The sequence below is a fragment of the Mus caroli genome, chromosome X, assembly GCF_900094665.2.
Source record: "Mus caroli chromosome X, CAROLI_EIJ_v1.1, whole genome shotgun sequence".
Classification (NCBI taxonomy): Eukaryota; Metazoa; Chordata; class Mammalia; order Rodentia; family Muridae; genus Mus; species Mus caroli.
In genome coordinates this window covers 129982846-130005552 of record NC_034589.1, presented here as the reverse complement: position 1 = coordinate 130005552, position 22707 = coordinate 129982846, and the positions used below count along the sequence as shown (strand labels likewise).

Here is a 22707-nt window from a genome sequence, read left to right as displayed (position 1 = left end):
AATTGAGGAAAATATGTAATAAAAAATATTAAAAAATTAAAAAAATAAATGCATATCACAGAACCAGAAAAAAAAAGAGTATACTGTAAAAAGTAATGTACAAGAAAGCTGAATCACAGGAAATATCATGATGTGCCTTTAAAGCCATGTAGAGAATGAATGGAACAGACTTAGCAAGTTGTAGATGAGGTTGTAGCTAACTGCAGAAGGACTTGTTTAGCATGTTCAAGATTCTGGGGTTCAATTCCCAGCATCTCCCTTATCCTCTCCCCAAAACTCCCAAAACAAGAGATCCCACCACAGCAAATATGTGTGTTTATTCAGTGATATTTAACTACAATTTGAGATATTGTTATGAATTATAATTTCAACATATAGAAAGCTTCTAATAGATTGAAGTCAGAAGCAAATATTCATATGTATGTACTGTTCCATTTAGGTACATTGCCTACAGCTGTGTGTGTGTGTGTGTGTGTGTGATAGGATTATAGATAAAACTAAGATAGTGTGTATTTCCTAGGCTTGTCTGCTGAAAGGGCTATAAAATGACAGTTCAATCACAATGATCATGCCAAGCATCCACACCTTGGTTTCTAAATACCTCTATTTTGTTAATAGAATAGACTCATTGGTGAACTGGCTCGTCCCTAAATTAGAAGAAGGAAAGGAGATGACCATTTTATGATGCTAGTAATAGAGGAAATGCTCAAAGCTGATGGAAACACATTAAAGGATATAGAAACAGCTGCGAATAGACTCCAGGTCTGTATATATTTATAATAATTTCAGTAGATACTTGTAATAAAATAATAATTTATTATAAATAAAAATAAAGAAAATATTTATTTTGTTACATATCAAATAAATAATTATATAGTAAATTTAAAACAGTGAAAATGTATTATAGTAAAATTTGATATTTTTGTGTAGAAATTTTTTGAAAATTGAAAGCACCTTTGGCAAATTTAACTACAACAATCACTAATGCCAGAAACATTAACAGATGCTAGAATTTCTGAAGAAACTATCATGAGATATAGATTATTTGGCTTCCTAGACTCTCTCCCAATATCACCCTGTACAGTCTAATAAGATCAGCTTATTCATAAAGGAAAGAAAATGACTTTGTAGTGGACAAATTTGGCAGACACTATTCTAACCAATCTGTCAAGGGTAATCCAAGGTGAAAAGAGTATCATATCTTGCAAACAGCAACAGTCAAGTAAAAACACGGAAAATTATGCACTCTTAAAAAAAATAACACAATGGGTACATACAGAAATATATACATAATACTGTAGACACAGAGCTGGGGGTGGGGTATATTGTAAAGTGTTTGGATAGTGGGCGCAATGTCCTGAATTTGATTATTAAAACTACAAAACAATACATATAAAAATAGATGGTTGAGTGAACAAAGCAACATATGAAGGTGTAGGTAAGTTAGTAAAAAACAACAAAGTGAATTGATCATTTTTGACAAGACTGTACCACCATATATTTCCTATTTATGACAACAGGAATATTTCTGGACATTTCTGCATACTTCAAACTAACTGAGGAAGCTTAAAAGAAACACAGGTCAATTATTTTCATGGAAAAATCATCTATCATGAGTTGTAGGTGTTTTATAAATCTAAATTTTATTGAGATTACATAAAATCATTTAACCTGTGATTGCTTTTAGATTGCATTTAAACTATTTCATTCTGCATAGACATAGAGATCAAATTAATCTTTAGAAAGTAAATTTATTTACATTATGCTATACTACTTAACATAAAATAAGCAGTAATAGATGCAAACCCCATTATCACAAACATTGCATCTTCTGTGCCTAAAAAATGTAATATAGATTCATATATACGTTAACATAGCATAATTCTATAGATTACATTCAAAGGAGACAATATAAGAGACTTAGTGGCAAACTCTGAATTTGAAATTCCCAGCACTATAATTCACAACCTATGTGATTTTTAGCAAGTTGCTTAACCTCTGTTTTATAGTTTTCTCATCTAGTAAGTAACTCTTGATACACACACACACACACACACACACACACACACACACAATACATTAATACTCTCTTAAGAAAACAAATCACAGAGCAAATTCAGTACACGTGGAACCTTGGGTTCAATCCCTACTATCACATAAAGGACTAAATATCAAAATTTGTCTTACTATCCTAGCATAGTACTTAGCACATAATAAACACTGAACAATGTAAACACAAACAATAATGAAAGCAAGATGACCATTTTTTTATAGAATAGAACATTTCACAGAAAAAAAAATCATGGCCAAAAGCCTTGCTCTTACACTTGACAAGTTCTTATAAATGGTCACAAGGTACACAGTATGGTTTAAATTGTAGAAATAATACTATAACTTCCAAGAAAAACAAAAATAACTCACAAACATTTGTATGCTAGAAGTAGTATAATTCTCCATATTATTTATAGACATATTAAATATACAAGCTTATCTCTTTGACAGAGTTTGTATAGCCATAGTCACCTTAACATTTAAAAACATGATTTTTTTCTATCACTAAAAATGATCCTTCCAGACTAAAGTTGCCCTGTTTTCTTGCTGCTGACCATTCAATACCTGGGTTATTGTATTCTACCTAGCGAACATTCTAGCTTAAAAAAAAAAGTTCACGTATTTTTGTTATCTAAATTTGGCATGACTCCAGAGATAGTAAAGTCATATAACTATGAAAAAGTAAATTAATTTAAGAAGTAATGTTCTTCCTGATAGAAAAGCCTCCATATTAGACGACATTGGTGAAAAACTAAGCCAACCACAGCACTCTGGAGAAGGTGGCCAATAACCCCAGCGCAAGTATGGAGAGCAGATACCATTCATACTTTTGAGATGATTAAAACTTTCCTTTAACTAGGGCATTTATTTGTGAGGAAGGAACAACAAACCCCTAGATTTGAAAGAGGAACAAAATTCTAACCATAGGAAAGTGTGAACTAAAAAGTCCTTTAAAAACTGTATAGGAGGGGGAAAATTCCAATTACTTCACAAACACTTGTTACTTTAAGAAGACAAAAGTAAGCTTGCACATAAGTTTTGTCAAACAAAAAGTCTTATTTTTAATATAAATGAACTTAAATTGGCATGCGGTGTTGTTATACACACTAGTATAAATGGTAACTAGTGCATATTTATTACTAGCAAGATCACGAAGAGGAAGGATTGCTTCAGAAGTCATCCACAAAGTTTTTGCCCATAGGGCAAATGCTATAAACTATAGGCACTAAGATGAGCTTCAAATGAACTATTTTCTATAGCCCAATTATAATTTATTCTAACCATCTTTAGCCATATCAACTGTAGAAACCATACCCCATCAAAAATGCTCTGCACCAAAAGAACATTATTAAGTTGTATATCTACTTTGATAGAGGAAAATGATAGTATGCATAACTAAAACATTTTATATGTGCAAGTTTTCCAGCAGATTTTTTATCATAATTATGTTGTGATTACAATAACATAAAAGTTACTTTTTGTACCAGCAGTATACACAGTTTTTCTAGCATATGCAGAGGGCAATGCGATTTGAGGTGTGCTGAGTCCAAAAGGAAGCCTGTCAGCTAACTTTGATATAGACCCAGATGTCTGTAATATTGTAGCTGCATCTAAAGGATTGATAGTCACTCAACCATGTGAAGGCCTAAGCTATGATGCCATATTTAAGTGGTTTTAAACATCCATTATGTGTACTCAAATATAATACTTAAATAATTTGTCACACATTTAGTTGTTCACAGTTTATATGAAATTAAGTAGGGTGGACTTCAAACTGGAGAACATTTTCTGCAGCAAAGCCCTTCATTCCTTTGCATTTACCTCTTATCTCCAGAAGGAGAGTGGGTGTTGGGACTACCCAGATTCCCTGCTCAGGAACAGACTGTGGTATCCAGTCTACATTCCTAAAGGCAAGTGGAACTTTTTGCTCTGTCATTTCGTGTGAGCATCCTCCCCCACTCTTCTAACCCATAGAGCTCATTCCCATTGAAAAACTGAGACTTCTTGTCCTTTAAATGGTTGGAAGGCAAACTCTCAAGTTGTTCAGGTGCCTTTATGAGTTTAAAAAGTGCAAGCCAACAGAAAACCATAACTTTTTTTTAATGTGTAAAACTCCTGAAGCATAAGGCTATGTATGCTTCTTTACTTCGTCCTGGTTGATATGTTATTTTATCTTTTGTAAAAGAATGATGTCAACAGGTCAGAAAACAGGGCAGAATTTTACAAACCTGGGGTTGGGGGTGGGTTCATGTGGCTTAAGAAAAGAGCATATGCCAAGAGAAGAACTCCATCAAGGCTATTACCACACTGACCACAGTTCAATTTTAGAGGAACCAAATTTTAATCTATAAACCAAGGTTAAATCGTGCTTGGGCTGGGTCCAAGTAGTGAAAAAAGCTAGCTGGTAGTCAGCTACCCTAGGTGGGGGATAGAGAGGAAGAAAAGTTTTAAATATCCTTCCTCCAGAGCCCAGTGACCCATTAATGTGCCTCCCACACCCTCTGCCCACTCCGGGCTCCACTCTTGCCCCTGAAGAGGTAGCTACAGAGAAGTAAGCGGCCCTGTTTTTAAACACTTGGAATTTTCCCTCAGACCAGAGTTGGGAATTATATTTCTTTCTACTTAAAGCCAATTTTGACTTCCCTGGTCAAGGTCAAAGAGTAGGGAAGGTAAAGGCTCCAGTGGTTTCTGTTGGAGCTAGCAGGGATGGGGCGGGAGGGAGGACTTACCGCAGCCTCTGCGGGCTGCCCCCACAGACACAGGGCCAGTAAGAACCAGCCGGCAGCCAGGCACACTCCACGCACTTGCATTCTTCTCTGGCTCCTGCAGCTCCGTCAGCACCCGCAGGGAATCCCAGGTTCCTTCAGACCGATTGACATAATCTTGAAGTGTTATTGGGAAGAGAGCTAGAAAGGGGACAGTGAGTGTCCCGCTTATGCTGGTGCACTTGGGGGAAGAGATTTATAAGAGGGGAGCGATTAAAATAAGAGAGAGAGAGAGAGAGAGAGAGAGAGAGAGAGAGAGAGAGAGAGCAAGAACAAGAAAAGAAAGCTGTTCTTCCCTCCCCCTCCCCTCCCCAAAGCCGATCTCTCAGGAGCACTTTGCCTTCTGTTGGGACTTGCAAACTTTCCTCACTCAATGTCCTACAAATCTACTTTCCTCGCTCTCTTCCCTGCACTGCCCCCTCCCCGCCGGGGCTGGGGAATTTGAGTATCACTCCGCCAGTGCTTCCCACTGCACCGGCAACCTGCGAGGGAGTGACGCTCAGTTATTTGAGGGAGGGAAACTTCAAGACAAGTTGACTGACCACCACAAGTCCAACCAAAAAGATTTCTCGTTTGTTTATTCGCAGCTTCTCTTAATAGTACTCTTGCCTGCCAGTCCAGCTTTCCCTCGGATGTCTGCATCAAAGCCATTGACAAACAGACCTGAGCTGGGACTATTTTGTTTACAGCGGATGGATTTCAGAGTGTGGTGCTTTTTATTGTTAATCATTAGAAACAAAGTTTTTGCCTCTGCTCCATGGGCTGCTGGCCTTTGCCTTTCAAGTGTTGGTAGGACAGAGTTTCTATATACAAACAGAAGATGAGAAAATATTAGATATACGTATATAAAGTAAGACAATGAACATATGTATTTGTGAATACTTAATGTATGTAACAACATATGCCATATAGGATGTATTAAGTAGCTTAATAATGTTAAAAGTTTAAATGTTATTGTAACTTAGTTACTGTTTCTATTTACATGTATTGGGTACCATAATTAATATTTGTCACTTATATCAAGCTAAGGTAAAAGGTAGTGGCTGCCATAATTCTATTTCAGAAGGACCTGTGGCAAGCAATTAAATAACATTAGCATAATTCCTTACAACAAAAACAAGCATCTCATTTAAAATGTCTATATGGAGTCAATAGTAGTTGAATTTGTGTCTTCTAGATGAAGTAGGCATGCATATTGCTTTGATAACTTATAGACACTTTTAAGAACCAAAAGACCAAAAATATACATGATGTGGACTCCTTGGAGTGTCTTTCAGGAATTTGCTAAAGAATTCTTCTGAACATTTTTATTCTCAGTCTGGGATTAACTGCATTCTTTATATTTTGAATCCGTTTTTATAAGGACCAATTTGTCCTCAGTTCTACTGGGTTTAGAGATTAGGCTTACAACTTCAGAGATTCCCTCCTCATCTTTATAAAAGTCTAGTGAAAAAATAAGAACGTTAGAATAGGAGTCTGCACACTTGGGCCCTTGTGCAAGGTCTCTTTCAGGACTATCTGCCTATGTAGTAGTAGTGCACCCAAGTCTATTTTACTTTATGGAAATGTATAATGCCTACTTGCATAGATTCTTGTGTATAGGTCTCTAGAGACCTGTGCATGAAACTTTGGAACGGTTATGTGCAGAGGTGCTTGGAATTGAGAAAGAGAAGCAGCTTCCCAAGGTAGGGGGAGGTGATTGACAGCAGGCAGCCCCGCCCCGTCCCCCTCCATTCCTTCCTCCCTGGGCGCATGGAACTATCTCCTGAGTGTTAGAAGTTGTAGCGGACACCGCTGCGTGTGTTTTCCTTTGGGGCACTGTTTTTTTTCTAGCAGCTGATTTTAGTTTCTTCCAAATTAAGCCACTTCGCGCCCACCCCCAACACTGTCCTGAATAAGGAACAAACTGCCAAGCATCAACGGAGCCCAGATGAGCCCGCGCCGCGGAGCAGCTTAGCAGTCTCCTGGGACCCAGCTCCGGAGCAGCCACAAGCATGCACCCTGGGTGAGCTGCTGCTGCTCAGAACCCCCCTCCTCTTTCCAACTTTGGACTGCTTTCCCAAGCCAGGACTATACTTGCACTTCTGTCACTTCGGAAAAAGTGGGAGTAGGCATCAAAAGGGAGCCCGGGGGACCACTTTCTCACTCAGGACCCTGTATGTAGTCCAGAGAGCCCATGTTTCTCACCCTCCCTCTCCTTTCAGATTGTGGCTGTTCCTGGTTTCCTTATGCTTGACCAAAGAACTGGCAGAAGCGGTAAGGCTTCAAAAGACCCCCTTTTCCCCCTCTTCCTCTTGTGTTTCTGTTGGGGGTAACAGAGGGTTGCACCAAATGGAGCCTTTCTAATAGGAGTTAATGGGGTTCCTGGAGAGGAATAGCAAGTATAACATTAGCCTAATGCTCTCAGGACTCAGCATTTGTCTTGTCCTAAAACATCCCTGTAGGTTTAGAGAACAAAAATTAGAAGTAGACAAATGCAAGATGCACACATTTGTGAATGTCTTCAGGACAACTTCAGATGACTGGCCTCTGATGCCCTTTTTTTTTTGCACCAATAGGCAGATCTGCAAAGCTGAAGAAACATAACTTTCCCTAACTGTAAGAAGGTGGATTGAAGCATAAGTTTGAGAGTGGAAAGAGAGTATAAAGGACTGAGATTTGAACGTAGCAGCAGTAAGATGGAAACTAAAGTTTATAATTTGTTTGTAGGTCTTTTCATACATCAAAAAATTTAATGCTTAGGCCAGATAAGCTTTCTAAAACTTAACCTTTTGTGGACTGTTTTGGTATTATCTATGAACTTATAGAGACTCCAGGCAAAGGAATTCGGGTCAAGAGAAGTTTAATGGATCTCAGAAAGTAGAGAAGCATCCACTGCAATTAGTAGAATAATTTCACAAAGGTGGCGTGACTAAATGATCAGATATGTTACGTTTCCAGTTCAGCTAGTTAGTTATCTGGCAAAAATAAACTTAGCTAGTAGGTTCAAATAATACGTTGTTTAAAAAACAACCTCTTTATAAAAGTCCAAGTCACAATACAAGCAATAAATACACATTTTGAATTGTTTATCTTGTGAATTGTAATTATTTTAACTGATTGGCTCTTTTAAAGTGTCTTAAATACAATTTTAGAGCCATGCTTATTTCAGTCATAAGGTCACCAACACACTTTGTCCTAACATAAAGTCTGAAAACAAACAAATAAACAGGGAAGTGAAATGATTTCTTATAAAGAAAGAAAAATACTGGAAGACTGAATTCAAATATTGTGTGACCCTTTAACTCTGAATATCAGCTCTTAAACGTGTTTCTGCTAATCTTTGAATGAAGAAATATTGATCTCAGATTCTTGTTCACGTTTCTACCCTATTTTTCCACTCTGTAAGCTTACATGTGAGTTTCCTCAGAGGTTTATACTGTATTTATTGAAAGTGCCAGCCTTTGATTTCTTTGTCCAGAAGTCTTGTGTTGTTGTTGTTGTTTTTAATATAGACTACTACAGTAAAACTTTTTTTTTCAGTCTCTGACTGGTGGTGTTTGTTTGTTTGTTTGGTTGGTTGGTTGGTTGGTTTTTTGTTCCTTTTTTTTTCTAAAAAGGAAAAGTATTTGATAATTGTAGATGGACATGTATTTCTGGAATATCATATCTTCATTTGTTATGGTGGAGAGCAAAGTTTTCAGCCTTTCCAAGCATTGAAGTGGGTCTCTAGATCTGGGTTGTATACTTTTGTCTCATTGTTCTACAAGGTAACCTTGCCAATAACCATGGTAAGATTGGAATGAACCTTGAGGTCCATTGACAATATTTATTCTGTTGCTGTAAGTCCAGAATTGCTGTATTCACTCTTCTTTACTTGTTCACAGCATCTCTGGTATTGGAAAGTATTTTTTTTTATGACAAAGAGAAAAAGAGGTGAGTCACAAAATACTTTTTCAGAAGATGCTATTACTGGGGATTATTTTTCTCAATGTCCTTGCATTCTGTTTCATCTAGTCTCAATTCAAGTCTATTCTCTGTATTTGTGCTGTCTTCTGTTTTTCAGATGGCTGTAGGTATTTGAATTCGCAGTACTTTTAGTGATACCAATGCAAATAGCTTATGAATGCATCAATAAAAGCTCTGTTATACTTCATTATGAGAAAGCATCTTCATGCTGTGAGAATTAACTTGCCAATAATTGAATATTGGTAAGCAATTAAAGAGAGAGTTATGTAGTTACTTTTGAGCATTTTCTTTATAAGAATTTGCAAAGCAATTCAATATAAAAATGGAATGCTAAATGTTAAAATCCATTACATTTATTTTTCAGGTGAACTATCTGCAAGGTTTTACTTAGTGAGACAGAACATAGGATTGCAGAACACCACGAATCCTTTAGTTAAGTGCCCAAGTCCACAAGGGTCTGCTGTAGATTCGACATGGCATGCAGAATTAAAAAAAAAAAAAAACATAGCTACCTACGCTCTAGAAATTTTTTTCTATATAATTCTGCTCATTATGTTTCTTGATGGAGACTGCTTTAAATTATCTTCATGTATTGTATCCTATTAAAAAACTCTAGTCAAAACTACAAATCTCATCCTAGACTGTCATGTCTAGGAGATAAAGTGTACCCTACAGTATTGTGAATTCTTATGCTTTTTTCTCATTCTATCTCTACCCAAGAGTACATTCATAAAAGTCTTCAATACATCCAAGCATACAAGAAGTTAAAAGACTAATGGGATACTTATTTGGGAGGGGAGGAGAATAAAGAATAAGAACATGCTTGTCATCTATATTCAAGTAAAGACCTGATTGTAATGCTAGCCTCTTTCTTTCCAAAGCATGCCCAGGTTGGTTCTTCACATTGTCACTGGCCTAGTTATTATAGCAGGCATCAAAGGATGAATGCTGTTTTAATGTTCAGCAGCCCAGTTGGTGGCTGCAGGAGGAAGTGTCAGTTTTCCTCTGGATCTGCCCTCTGTAGGTTTTTCATGCTCCAGTGGCCCTACAATCACCCGCATACTGGCAGTGCTAAGTGGACTCAGCAGGTTAAAGAAACAGAAGGATACATGAAGTTTGGGGGTGAAGTGATGATGGAGTATGAGAAGAGGAGGAAGGGAGGAGATGGGGATGGATTTGATAAAACCACGTCGTAGGCATGTATGAAATGATCAAAAAGTAAGTTAAGATATATATTTTTAAGAGAAAGAAATTGATAAAATTCCTTCCTCCTTTATTTTTTAGGTGTCTGTATATGTAGTTGTTCTTTAAATTTTTTCCATACAATCTACTCTAATCATATTCCCTCCCCTTCCCCCAATGCCACACCTCCTTACTTACTGAACTTCATGTTCTTCCTATCTTTCTCTCTCAAAAAAAAAAAAAAAAAAAACTCAACCTCAAAACAAATGAGCGAATAGATAAATAAAGCACCAAAATAAAAAAAAAAGTACACATACACAAAGAAATATGGAGTCTATTTTATATAACTACAGGGTAGGTCTTGACCTACAGTTTTTTTCTATACTAAGTATTGATGTCTCCTATGTTTTAAAGACAAATGAAAATCCAAAATCAAACCCAGAAATGGAAAAATATATAATTTAATTTTCTTCTGTAAGTATAACTTTCTCAATGCAATTGAATCAAATTTCTCTTTTATTTTATTCTCTTCTTTACTACTGTATTACAGTCCAGACTGAGTCTGCACCATTTGAATGGGGTTCTTTCAGCTAATAATGCCTGCTTAACTACCAAGCAAAATAAGTGCCTTCCAGTCTCCATTCTGCCTTTCCTACTTTCAGTTTCTCATTTTTAAATTCTGCTGAAATCCTTTTTCTGATTTTCAGAATACTGTAAGTTATTAGTCAATGGTTCTTTGATATTTCAAAAATGTTATGCGCTCAGTGGATATTTATTGAGAGATCTCTATATTGGAATTAATGTGTTCAGCCCTAATATTCCAGTGGTGAGCAAGTTAGGCATCATCGTTAGTAGGGAACTTACAATCTTGATAGGTTCATGTCCTAAAATTGTGACAGATTTATTCTCAGTGAAGCTGTCTCTCTGAGCTCCAACCCTATATTTCCAACTGCCTCCTAAGCCTTGTCTCTCACTTAAAACCAGTGCCTGGAGTTTAGTATAAACACTCACCTAAAGCCAGCTATTACTTCTTTTGCTCCAAACACAGTATGTCTAAAGAAAAAAACTTTTTTCTAGTCTTTCTCTTTATACTTCAACTGAAACCTTTTTTTTTTTTTTCCTTTTTTGCTTTCTTCACCATCCATTCAATTTCGGGAACAAACTACAGAATCAATCACAACTCTCTCTGTTAATATCATCAACTTCTACCAATTTTATCAAGAATCTGTAGACTGATACTTCGATCCACACACACTCCATTGATTCTAAACCCACTCACCCTATATCTACAGCTTCTGAACTGACGTTTCTACTTCAAGACATTTGTTAGAATTTCTATAATGCCACAAAAGTTAGTTTTACTAACAAAAAATTTCAAGGATGTTATCTCTAGGTATAAAAGGATGTTATCTCTAGGTATAAAACCTCTGTTCATCTCCCATTTCTTCCATAAGAAAATGCACATATGCTTGGTTTGGAAAATTAAAGACCTTCAATTCTTTCTTCACATATCTTTCCAGGATTGTGGTTTTGTGTTTCTCTTTCCTACACTCTTAAACTACATTTTTCACCACTCTCATACCAAGCTTCTTTACCTTTCTTTGTTCTTGGGTATGCTGTCACCTATGTCTAGTATATGCCCCTCCATATTTATACCTTTGCTCCTATCCCATGAACTCTTACCTGGCCCTCCATACCTAAATCAAATGTCATTTTTTTTTTTTTTTGGTTTTTTCGAGACAGGGTTTCTCTGTATAGCCCTGGCTGTCCTGGAACTCACTCTGTAGACCAGGCTGGCCTCGAACTCAGAAATCTGCCTGCCTCTGCCTCCCAAGTGCTGGGATTAAAGGCGTGCGCCACCACCACCCGGCCCAAATGTCATTTTCTTAATGAGACAATTTCAGACCTCTTCAACTTGGTACTCCAAATGACTATGACACTACCAGACATGTTATTTGTGGTTAGTAGATAACTTTCTAGTGAATATACAAGTTTCTGGCCTGCAGAAATTGTTTTTTCTTTGTATATCTTAAAGTTACTAATCCAATATAGATCATTTAATGAAACAAATAATAATGGTGGGTTCAATGAGAAGGCTCAGTAAGTGACAAGTTTGATCCCCAGAGCAAATTTAAGGTGAAGATGACTCACTCCACAAAATTGTCCTCTGACATCAACATGTGTATGTTCTCCCTGCACATATCACACACACACACACACACACACACACACAAACACACACACACACAAACACACACACACACACATATACACACAGTTCCTAGTTGTATGATTTCATTTACCTTCATGTGACTTAGTTTTTCACCGCCAGAAAAGGAAATAATATCTTACTCCTTAGGTATTATTGTCCTTTGCAAAGTTAAATGAGATCATGGGAACCCGCTGTCTACAAAGAAGGTCTCATATTCTCATCCCACCTCTGACAATTATCCTCTATTTATTGCTATGTCAGGGTAAAATTAAAACTAAAGTCCCAATTTTGACAAATGACACATAGATAGATGAGCAAAGTGGAGATATCAGAGAAGATCCTCTTGTTTCTAGAGTCTGGCTGCTGCCATGGTCATGTTTTAATATTGTCCTCATTGCTTTCCCCATGTCTAGTGCAATAACAAACATCTTGCAGTGTTTCCAGTTTACAAAGTGTTCTCTCATTATTTCATAAATGGCTCCAGGCTATCCTGTGAAGTAATCTAGGACAAGTATTCTCATGTCAGGATATTTAAGATTTATCCAAGCTTACAGATCTAAGAAAAGACAGAATTAGGTAAAAGCACAGCCTAGAGTGCTGTCTCCGATTGAGGCTTTTTATCATCTCTTATCTGGAGTCTCTACAAACAAACTGAGCTGTTCTGGCTTCAATCCTCTCCTGCTGCTCCACCCCCTTTGCTGATAGCCTTCCTCTCCAAAAGCCATGGTGCTTATTCTAAAACAAACAGGATCATGATCAGGGCACCTCTTAGTACCATCCTACCCCCTCTCCTCTTGTACCATGGAACTCAAGTTTGCATCCCAGCTATCCTTCTGATGTTGGCTCAATTTGCCAAGCTTATTTTTTATGCCTATCTTTTCCTTTTCTTCAAATCTTCAGCCTTCCTTCTGTGTCTATGTATGGCTGTGTTCTTATTCCCTTAAAGCCTAGTTTAATAATAGATTTTTCCTTAATTTTCTTTTCTGTTTTCTTATGACTGACACTGTTTGTTCTTTGCCCTTCACTGTTCTGGTTTTCCTTCAGTGAAAAGTTTTCTAGAGCCTACTATGTGCCAGACATTATGGTTAACAATGGGAAGAGAAATGCCAACTTCTAACCTGATGTGACCTAATACATTTTGAGAAAATAGCTAGAGGAATCATATGTGTGTGTGTGTGTGTAATATATATATTAGATATTTTCTTTATTTACATTTCAAATGCTATTCCCAAAGCCCCCTATACCCTCCATACCCTCCCCCTGCCCTGTTCCCCAACCTACCCACTCCTGCTTCCTGGCCCTGGCATTCTTCTGTACTGGGGCACATGATCTTCTCAAGACCAAGGGCCTCTCCTCCCATTGATGGCCAACTAGGCCATCCTCTGCTACATATGCAGCTAGAGACACAGCTCTGGGGGGTACTGGTTAGTTCATATTGTTGTTCCTCCTATAGGGTTGGAGACTCCTTTAGCTCCTTGGGTACTTTCTCTAGCTCTTTCATTAGGGGCCCTCTGTTCCATCCAATAGATGACTGTGAACATCCACTTCTGTATTTGCCAGGCACCCATATACAACCACCAAACCCAGGCACTATTGCATATGCCAGAAAGATTTTGCTGACAAGACCCTGATATAGCTCTCTCTTAGAGGAATCTTAATACCTATACTCTTGCCTGTTTGTCTATATGAGTTTGTAAGTTGTAATAGCAATGAAGTTAATCACAGTAGTGAATCATTTATTCATGGAGGACTTATTCCTGCAAAGTAGATCTCTCTTCTCCAGATTTACAAAGTTTAGGCAATCTGAAGCTATCTAAACAGGAACAAGGATATTCTAAAGAGGGACATTTGTTCTTCTCTCTTTGACTATCAGTCTACTAAAACAATGAACTCAAAGGCAATGGAATTTCCCCAGGCATCTCATATTGGGAGAAGGAAAAGAACTGAATGAAGCTTGGTGCTAGCCAGAAGAGGAAGTTGTCTCTCAGGAAGAGATTTCACACAGTTCTGACAACTCATCAGATCACCTTTCAGGACAGCCTGGAGCCTACAAGGATGAAGGCTCAGTGCTGAATGAGATTACAACAGGACCAGAACTGCTGAATTAAAGCGTACCTCTTGCTCTATGTGTAAAGCTAAAACTCATGACAGGATCTTGGTGTCAAGTGCAAAGGAAATTCCATTAAATGCACGTTGTAAAGGTCTGAGGGAGTGATTTAAAGTATAAGAAATGCTTCAGATTTCTTTGCCTCTTGATTTGCTATCATTATATCAAGTCTTTAAAAGTTCAGAATTTTAACATATTAATCAATATAGTTTTCTTTAGATCTGACATTTGGAAGATGCACCTGGGAGACACTGGACTTCTTTGTTCCTTTTCCCTAAGTGGCCACATTTATTAAACCTTTTCCTGCTTTCGCTATTACTTATATCTTTAATATTGCGTTGGTAGGAAGCTATACCTACCTTATTGAGGTTGCTGAAGTCCAGGCTTTAAACCTAAGGACTTCTGGTAACAAAGCCTTAATGCATACCCCTCTTCTCAGGCTTCTTATGGGTTTCACATGCCACTCTGCTGGCCATTTTCTGGATTTTAGTTTGTTATAGAATGATTCAAAACAAAGCACTTTATGTTTGGAGACAAATACACCTACATTCAAATACAAACCCCATTATAAACTATGGTCTTAGGAAATTTAAATGACGGTTTCTGTCATTCTTTTCCACTCACTGGAATTGACACTTTCCTGAAAATACAAAATACGTGATTATTTGTTAGCTATGGTTTTCAAGCCTCCTATGGGAGAAAAAGCTTTAAGTTTGTTATTAAACGTGTTCCAGATTACCCAAAGCTGCTTCACCTTTCCAGTCCTCCCTTTGGGACTTCCTCTGGAGATCCTGGTCTCCACTAAAGATTCTTTTTAAAGAATCACCACTCACCCCAGGCATCTTTGAAATCCCTGTCCTTTTGTTAAACATCCATGAGGCTGGCTAGTTTGATAATTATCTTTCAATCTGTTTTCCTTGTTTTAAGGGGAACCTTTGCTCCTCTACAAACTTATTTGACCATTTCATAGATGCTAGGCTTTCCTGGAATATACTGGCCTGGGTCTTTTGAAGACAAAACTGGTCTTCAAAACACACAAAGGCCTTTTCTTTCTGGAGGGAATAAAGATTAAGTGACATTTTCTGCATCCTTTAAGCACTGAGCGAGCATTTTTTTCTGTGACTCCTTAATTCTGCTTGTGAATATAGAAGTTCCCTTAAAGTCAATGAGACAGTACAATGTAGTCCACATTGAATCATGATAAAATTGCATAATTCCTTTCAGTGCCTAGCTTGAGAGACCATAGTATTCTTTTGGATAATAATGTTTAATGAAAAAGAAAGAATTTATTACAAAAATTTTAAGAATTCTACAGCAGTATGTATACTTCCTTCCCAACAAAATCACATACAATCCCCCAAAATAAAAAACAGAGAAAAATAAGTATTTTGTTAATAAGCCAATAATAAGGAAGAAACAAAAAAAAATCTGAACTTACACCAAAGACAGTTTAGTTCCCAGCAATCTCTGTTTTATTTTGGTTATAGAATGTTGAGAAAATTCTGATATATTCTAATAATGCATCTTCTCAGGTAAAGGGTTTTTGGATTAATACTTTGCATTGCCATCTCAAGACAACCCCCAGTTAAACAGAAACCTGTATTTCCCAGTCAATTTCCCACAACTCTCTATCTTTCTCAGTCACCACCCCTCTCACACATTATACATACACACACAAATAAACTTTGTACTATATACTAATATGATAGCGATGTTTCCCAATATGTAAATATATGGAATCTAACACTACTTTTTAAAATTTAAGATCTATTTGTAGTGACACTTAAGTCTGATAGTGTAGAATTGTTGAACTACCTTTTCAACCATCATTAAAAGTCATAGGACAGTATGGACTGCTATAGATGGTTGAAAGAAGAGGTCAATGAACACTATAGTTACTGAAGGCTTCACAAATGTACTACCTAACCTGGTCCTCAAAGAGACAGTAAACAAAATATGAAACAATTCTTCTCTCTCCATTTTCTGGAAGATCCCAGACTTCAAGTTTTCTTCTCTGGATCTCTATGAATATATATGTATTTCTGCCCGAATTTATGTTTTACATTAATATTATAATTATATTAGATGGCTCTAATGAAAGCATGGAGATAGAATCAGTGTTCCATCAACCAGTCTATGAGGAAACTAAAGGACATTCTTTTTTAAAAAGAAAAAAAAATCATTTTATTCGTTTACATTTCAAATGATATCCCCCTTCCCAGTTACCCCTCCACAACTCCTCCTCCTATTCCCCCTCTCCCTATTCCCCTTTGCCTCTATGAGGGTGCTTCTCTACCCACTCACCCACTCCTGCCTTACCCCTCTAGCATCCCCCTACGATGGGGCACCAAGCCTCCCTCCCCTCCCACTGATGTCAGATAGGACCATTCTTGGCTACATATGTATCCGGAGATTTAGCTCTCTTCATATACACTCTTTGGTTGGTGGTTTAGTCCCTGGGAGTTCTGGGTGGTCTAGTTAGTTGATATTGTTTTTCTTATGGGGTTGCAATCCCCTTTAGCTCCTTCAGTCCTTCCCCTAGCTCTTGCATTGGAGTCTCCAGGCTCAGTCTGAAGGTTGGTTCTAAGTATCTGCATTTGTATTGGTCAGGTGCTGGTAGAACCTCTCAGCAACAGGCATATCAGGCTCCTGTCAACAAGTTCTCCTTGGCATCAACAATAGTGTGGGGGTCTGGTGTTTGCAGATGGGATGGATCTGTAGGTGAGGTGGTCTCTGGGTGGCCTTTCCTTTTGTGTTTGTTCCATTTTTTTGACCCTGCCATTCCTTTGGACAGGAACATTTCTAGGTTTAAAATTTTTGTGGGTTTTTTTCATTTTTTATTAGATATTTCTTCATTTACATTTCAAATGCTATCACAAAAGTCCCCGATACCCTCCCCCCCACCCTGCTCCCCTACCCACCCACTCCTGGATGGCCCTATCACTCAACTGGTAGGGCCATACCTAGCTATTGGAAGTGGTCTCTACAGGTTGTATCTCCCCTTTGTTAGATTTTGGCTAAAGTCATTGTCATTGGCTCCTAGGAGCCTTTCACTTCCCTGGGGTCTGAGACATTCTAGTGGCTACCCCCAGACTCCCATTCTAAAAAGGACATTCTTGACCAGGCATGGTGACACATGTCTTTACTCTTATCATTCAGGAGACAGGTGCAAGAAGATCTCTGTGAGGTAAAGTCCAGACTGGTCTCCATAGTTAGTTCTGGGCTAGCCAGGGTTGTCGCCCAACATATTTTTAATCTAAAAAGGCACCCTTTCCACTAAGCAAATATAGCTCTGCTCTAGGCTACACTTCTATTTGAGCATAAAGCAGGCTATATATTTGGCCCCCAGTTGACCTCAGTCAAATTTGGTTTTGCAGTGAACACTGAATAACCACCTAGTGCAGCTATAGCAGGTATAAATATGGTTACGTGTGACATGTATGACTAAATCGCAGGATGATTTTTGTGGAGCAAAGGGAAATAACTGTACGGAGTTGAAACAGGGTCAAGTTATGGGGGGCCTTAAAATCAAAGCCAAGATGAATTCGGCTTGTATTGAGTGGACATGCTGCTGTTGAGCAGGGGAAGGGGTAAAAGAAATAATTTGGGAGGCTAACACAAAGGAACAGCCTAGAGGCAAAGATGAATGGATGGATAAATGAGTAGATGGGGTCATAGTAAGGATATAGGATACATACCATCAAATGTTCAAACAATGATTAGGTATAAGAAGAACAGGGAAAACTTAATGACCATCTTACTATTTTCCCCAAATAGCAGTTATTGCAATGCTTTGTAGGTATAGCTACCACGGATATGTGTATTTGATACTGATGTAATTCATAACAGGAGAGTCCATTGGACAGATATTGCTGCAGACTAGGGATGGAATTAAATTTTTCATCAAATTTCATCTGCAATATCTTGGGGTTTTTTTCTACTTGAGAAAATCATTTAACATATTTGTGTCTCAGTGTTCTATGTGTGAAAAAACAGCATCCAATTCATTGGATTACTGAGGTAGTTAAAGAGAAAATATCTATAACACTTTTCATGTCTCTCCTGGTAACCAGCCAATTCCCTTCCATTGGAGGCAGATTCTTTCATTTCACTAGTCAATTATGAAGTCACTTTCAAGACTTTCAAGTCACACCACCTTCACTCTTATTAAATATTATTTAGCATGTTTTTACCATTTGTATACATTTCTTTTCTGTAAAGAAAGCTCAACACATAGAATTTGGAATTTATAACTATCAAATTTAGTGGGCTTTTCATTTTCGTTGTTGTTGCTGTTGTTGTTTAACCTCACATTTAAGGCAAAAGAAAACACCTAGGAGAAATTGGGGGAGGGAAAGAATGTGATCAAAATATATTGTATGAAAAATCTTATAAAGGAAAAAGAAAAAGAGAATCGCTCACTAGCACACGTGGGTGCAGGCATGTTTCTTTCTCCCTTTTCTCCCTCTTCCTCCTCCCTCCACCCCTCTGTGTGTGTGCTCAAGATGGATCCCAGGAAACCATTCTTTGCTAAATAAATAGTGTACTCTTGACCTACCTTTCCAGCCTTCATTTTTCTGAGTTTTATGTCGCAGTGGAATGATGAGAACAAAGCAGCAGTATATTATGTGACAAGAGCTTGTTGCTGCAACCCTTTCATCCCCACATTCTCCTGTTTCTCCCTCCTGTCAGATCTGCCTCTTAGTGCTTTACACCCCGAGGTTATGCTCAGAACTGAAGGTACAGTAGTCATGCTGGAAGACTTGCTCTGAAATCCAGCAATTGCTTTGAACCCCTCAGCTTGAATTTGCCAAGTCACTAAAGTCCCAAGGTTCCCAGCTTTCCTCAATGGCTGCTGTTGGTAAAAGTCTTAGGACTGATAAATGCTTTTCTCTTTACTAACTCCTCATTTTCAGTAAATTTAAAATATAAAACATAGTGCTTCCAAGCGAAATTGAGTCTAACTCCCTTCTGTGGTTTGAAAGATTCATATATAAGCATTTATCTGTAAGTCTAGTTATGTTCACCCTGTAAGCTAACAGAGTATGTGTTCATTTGAGGCCTTTTATAGCACTATATTTGAAACTTTTCTGAAATTTTTGTGCTGCAATAAATATGGCTGTACCTGCTGAACCCTATATTGGTTCCACTTTGCCTTCAATCCTTTCCCTTGTCCTTTATACCTCCTTAGTATTCCTCAGTCTCTTGATGTGGAAAATTTAAGAGCTAGCCCATATAGTTGGGAGGATTAGTTAGACTCTTCCTAACATCCTTAATTACTATATATGCTCAGTAAATTGTAGCTGCCACAGACAGTGATTTGTCATGCTGCTGGGCTGTGGCTCATCATTTTCTAATCCCCTCTACAATATGTTTCTAGTAGACAGAGATCTTGCCAAGAAGACAACCAACAATTACTGCCTTAACTTTCTGTGATGGTGCTCTTCATTAAACTAGTAATAGCCCTATATCTATTAGTAGAGCTGGTTAGGGGAGGATTTGTTTTCCTCTGAGACTTAGGGATAAATTAACTTAAAGATTAGTTAGCTAGCTTTAAAGGTGTGTGTGTCTTGTGTGTGTGTGTGTGTGTGTGTGTGTGTGTGTGTGTNTGTGTGTGTGTGTGTGTGTGTGTGTGTGTGTATGTGTGTGTGTATGTGTGTGTGTCTCTGTGTGTGTGTCTGTGTGTGTGTCTGTGTGAAATTTCATCCCCCAGTTTATAACACTATTCTTAGCCTGGTTATCCTTAAGGGCCTTAAGGGATAAAAAAAGATACTTCCTCCTTCTCCTCCTCCTTGTTTGTACAGCTTTTATCACATTCTTCTGCTAAAAAGACTGACAGGTAGAGGTGCCAACTCTTTTAGAAAGGATACCTGCTAACATCATACTGGCCTGGGGCTACTTATCCTGGATGAGCCATTGAAGAACCACATGACTTTCAGTCACTATTTACTTGGAAGAGAATGAGAGGAAGGATTTATATCAAGTTACCAGTCCCCTGAGCCTGTCCTGTCCTGCCTGAGCTGTCCTCTTTTTTTTCATGTCCACTATTAACTGCAAGTAGCAATGAATGCTTCTGCTCATATTCATAATAAAATCGAATAACAATTTAAGTATAAGCCTTTGAGAAATACCAAGGCTCTTCCAGAAGCTCTGTGCCCAGAGAAAAGCAGCTAACTGCTCACTGTTTGGTAGGTTACTCGACCTTATGAATGGCATTCCTTCTCCTAAGATAGGATACATTACATTGCTACAGCTCAGTTCTACAGTTCAGTTACATGAAATAACCAAGGTTCATTCTTTGTTTATATATACAGCATGTCCACTGTGGTCACTGTGGAGGCAATATCTGTTTCTCAGGTTAGGACCCAAATGGAGATGATATAATCTGGCATACTGCTTGTTGAAGCAAGACAAAGAGAGCTTTGGAGGACTTTTATTGTGTTAGTAATCAAAGATTATTTACAGGTGGGATGTGTGTCACTTTTTTCTCACATGCATCGATCAGCCCTGATGGACATCAAGCAAAAAGTTCTAGCATGTGTCTTGAAGAAGGAGGGCAGGAAATATTCAGTGAACGGAAGTAATGACCTTCCCACATCATTGTTTACTTAACCGTGTAGAAAGGTGTTGCTGATCTGTCTGCAAATATTTTTCTGGGTCCTTGCCTCTGCAGAACCTGAACAATATTTATCTGTTTGATGACTTTGAGGATACTGCAGGTTTTGCTGTTCAGTGTCAGTGTGTGTGTGTGTGTGTGTGTGTGTACACATGTGTACAAACACAAGATTGGAATTTCTTTTACCATTTGGTGTTGTGGCTTTTGTGCCTCACAGTGATAAACGGATACATTAGCTCGGAAAATTTAGTGTCGAGGAAGTAGTCCTCCTTTGATTCTCACTTGCCTTCTACCATTTACTGCTGTGGTGAAGGAATAACTGTAATTCTCTGATCCTTTGGCCATAAAGATGGGATTAAATTATTTGCCCAAGGGCATGTGACTAATCGTTCCTGCATTAGAGGAAGCTGAACTGGAACTCAGGATTGTCCTTTTACTGTGTCAGGTCCTACTATAAAGAGCTTTGTCTAACTGATTGCTGTGATTTACTCCCTAAGACAAGTGGTAACAATAGAATCTGGCCCTTTAATCTTGAACAGGCAAAAATTTACATCTGAATGTCTTCTTTTAAGTATTTTGATGAATTGAATTCCAGGTCATAAAATTAGATTCCCAGAATTCTTATTTCAACAAACCTTTCTCCAAGCAAACAAATAACTGGCCCCATGTGGGTCAGCCACAGGAGGCTGACTTGACTGAAACAAAGAATTCATGCTACCTTTCCTGCATTTCAAAGTAAAACGAGCTACTGCATATATACTATTATTCTAGGTTGGTTTTCTGCTAATAGTTGGGATGTCAGATAATGACCAGGAATAAAAATTGTAAATAGAGTTGGTGGCCTTTTGAAAACATCACATAAGCATCATTGTACTGTCTTGTTGTGTCAATTAGGAGTTACACTGGGTGTGACAGGCTGTTGAATATATCATGAAGTCCTTCAAAGATGCCACCAGCTTAACCAGATTGTTTCTTGATGGCTTAATAAAAGGACCCAGTTGAATAGGCTACTGCTAAAAATCGTAGATGAGGGGACATCGCAATTATAACATTTCATTACACAGGCACAAGATTCTTGTTAGAACACATGACAAACGTGGTCCAGAATTACCTACAGAAATAGTTTGAGCAACTCCAATCCAAAATCCAATATCTAAAGTGCTCCAAAACCTAAAGTATTTTGTGTGCCAACATGAACCCATGAGGACAAAATTCTAAACTATGAAACTTTTGTTTCATATATAAAATTATTAAAATTATTTATGAAATTATTATGAAATTACCTTTAGGTTATGGGTTTAGGGTGTATATGAATGACACATGAGCTTGGTGTTTAGACTTGAGAGCAATCCCTAAAATATTTCATTATATGCATATAAATACTCTGTGTCACCCATTTAAAATAAACCATAAATACTTCTTTTGCTAAACATTTCAGGTAAGAACCAGTCAGTCTGCCTTTCTCAGGATGTAGATGAGGAATTTGAGTTTTATATGATTTATAACTTGTAGGCTAGGGACCTGTCAAAAACATGTCACAAGGAAATCATTTGAATATTGCCCTAATATTTTACAAGACTCATCCTGTGGTGCCAGTTGATCTTGTTACTCTTCACACTGAAAGTGGCGTTATTCATGTAGAATCACAAGGCCATCAGTGCAATGGCAGTTTTGTTCATCACATGTGTGTGGTAATGGAGCTCTCTTTCATATTTTTTCACAGAGTCTTTTCTTATATTCATTAAGTAATAAGGTCAGGGTTCTTTTTTTTTTTTTTTTTTTTTTTTTTAAAATTTCATACATAAAGCAGAGAGAACAGTACAAT

At 37.7% G+C, this 22707-nt stretch overlaps 2 protein-coding genes across 4 annotated transcripts in view; one reads left to right on the top strand and one right to left on the bottom strand.

Annotated features, from left to right (window-relative positions):
• Col4a5 (collagen type IV alpha 5 chain) overlaps positions 1–5214 on the bottom strand; it is a 211583-nt gene extending 206369 nt beyond the window's left edge. For all 3 annotated transcript variants that reach the window (XM_029473096.1, XM_021152696.2, XM_029473097.1), the window contains exon 1: positions 4782–5214. In XM_029473096.1, coding sequence (XP_029328956.1) covers positions 4782–4862 — 81 coding nt within the window. In that variant the 5' untranslated portion in view covers positions 4863–5214. The remainder of the gene's footprint in view (positions 1–4781) is intronic.
• A 1379-nt stretch (positions 5215–6593) lies between these two features.
• Col4a6 (collagen type IV alpha 6 chain) overlaps positions 6594–22707 on the top strand; it is a 318869-nt gene continuing 302755 nt past the window's right edge. Inside the window, exons 1-2 of the mRNA XM_029473623.1 lie at positions 6594–6822; positions 7022–7073. Of these exons, the coding sequence (XP_029329483.1) occupies positions 6812–6822; positions 7022–7073 (63 nt within the window). The 5' untranslated portion in view covers positions 6594–6811. The remainder of the gene's footprint in view (positions 6823–7021; positions 7074–22707) is intronic.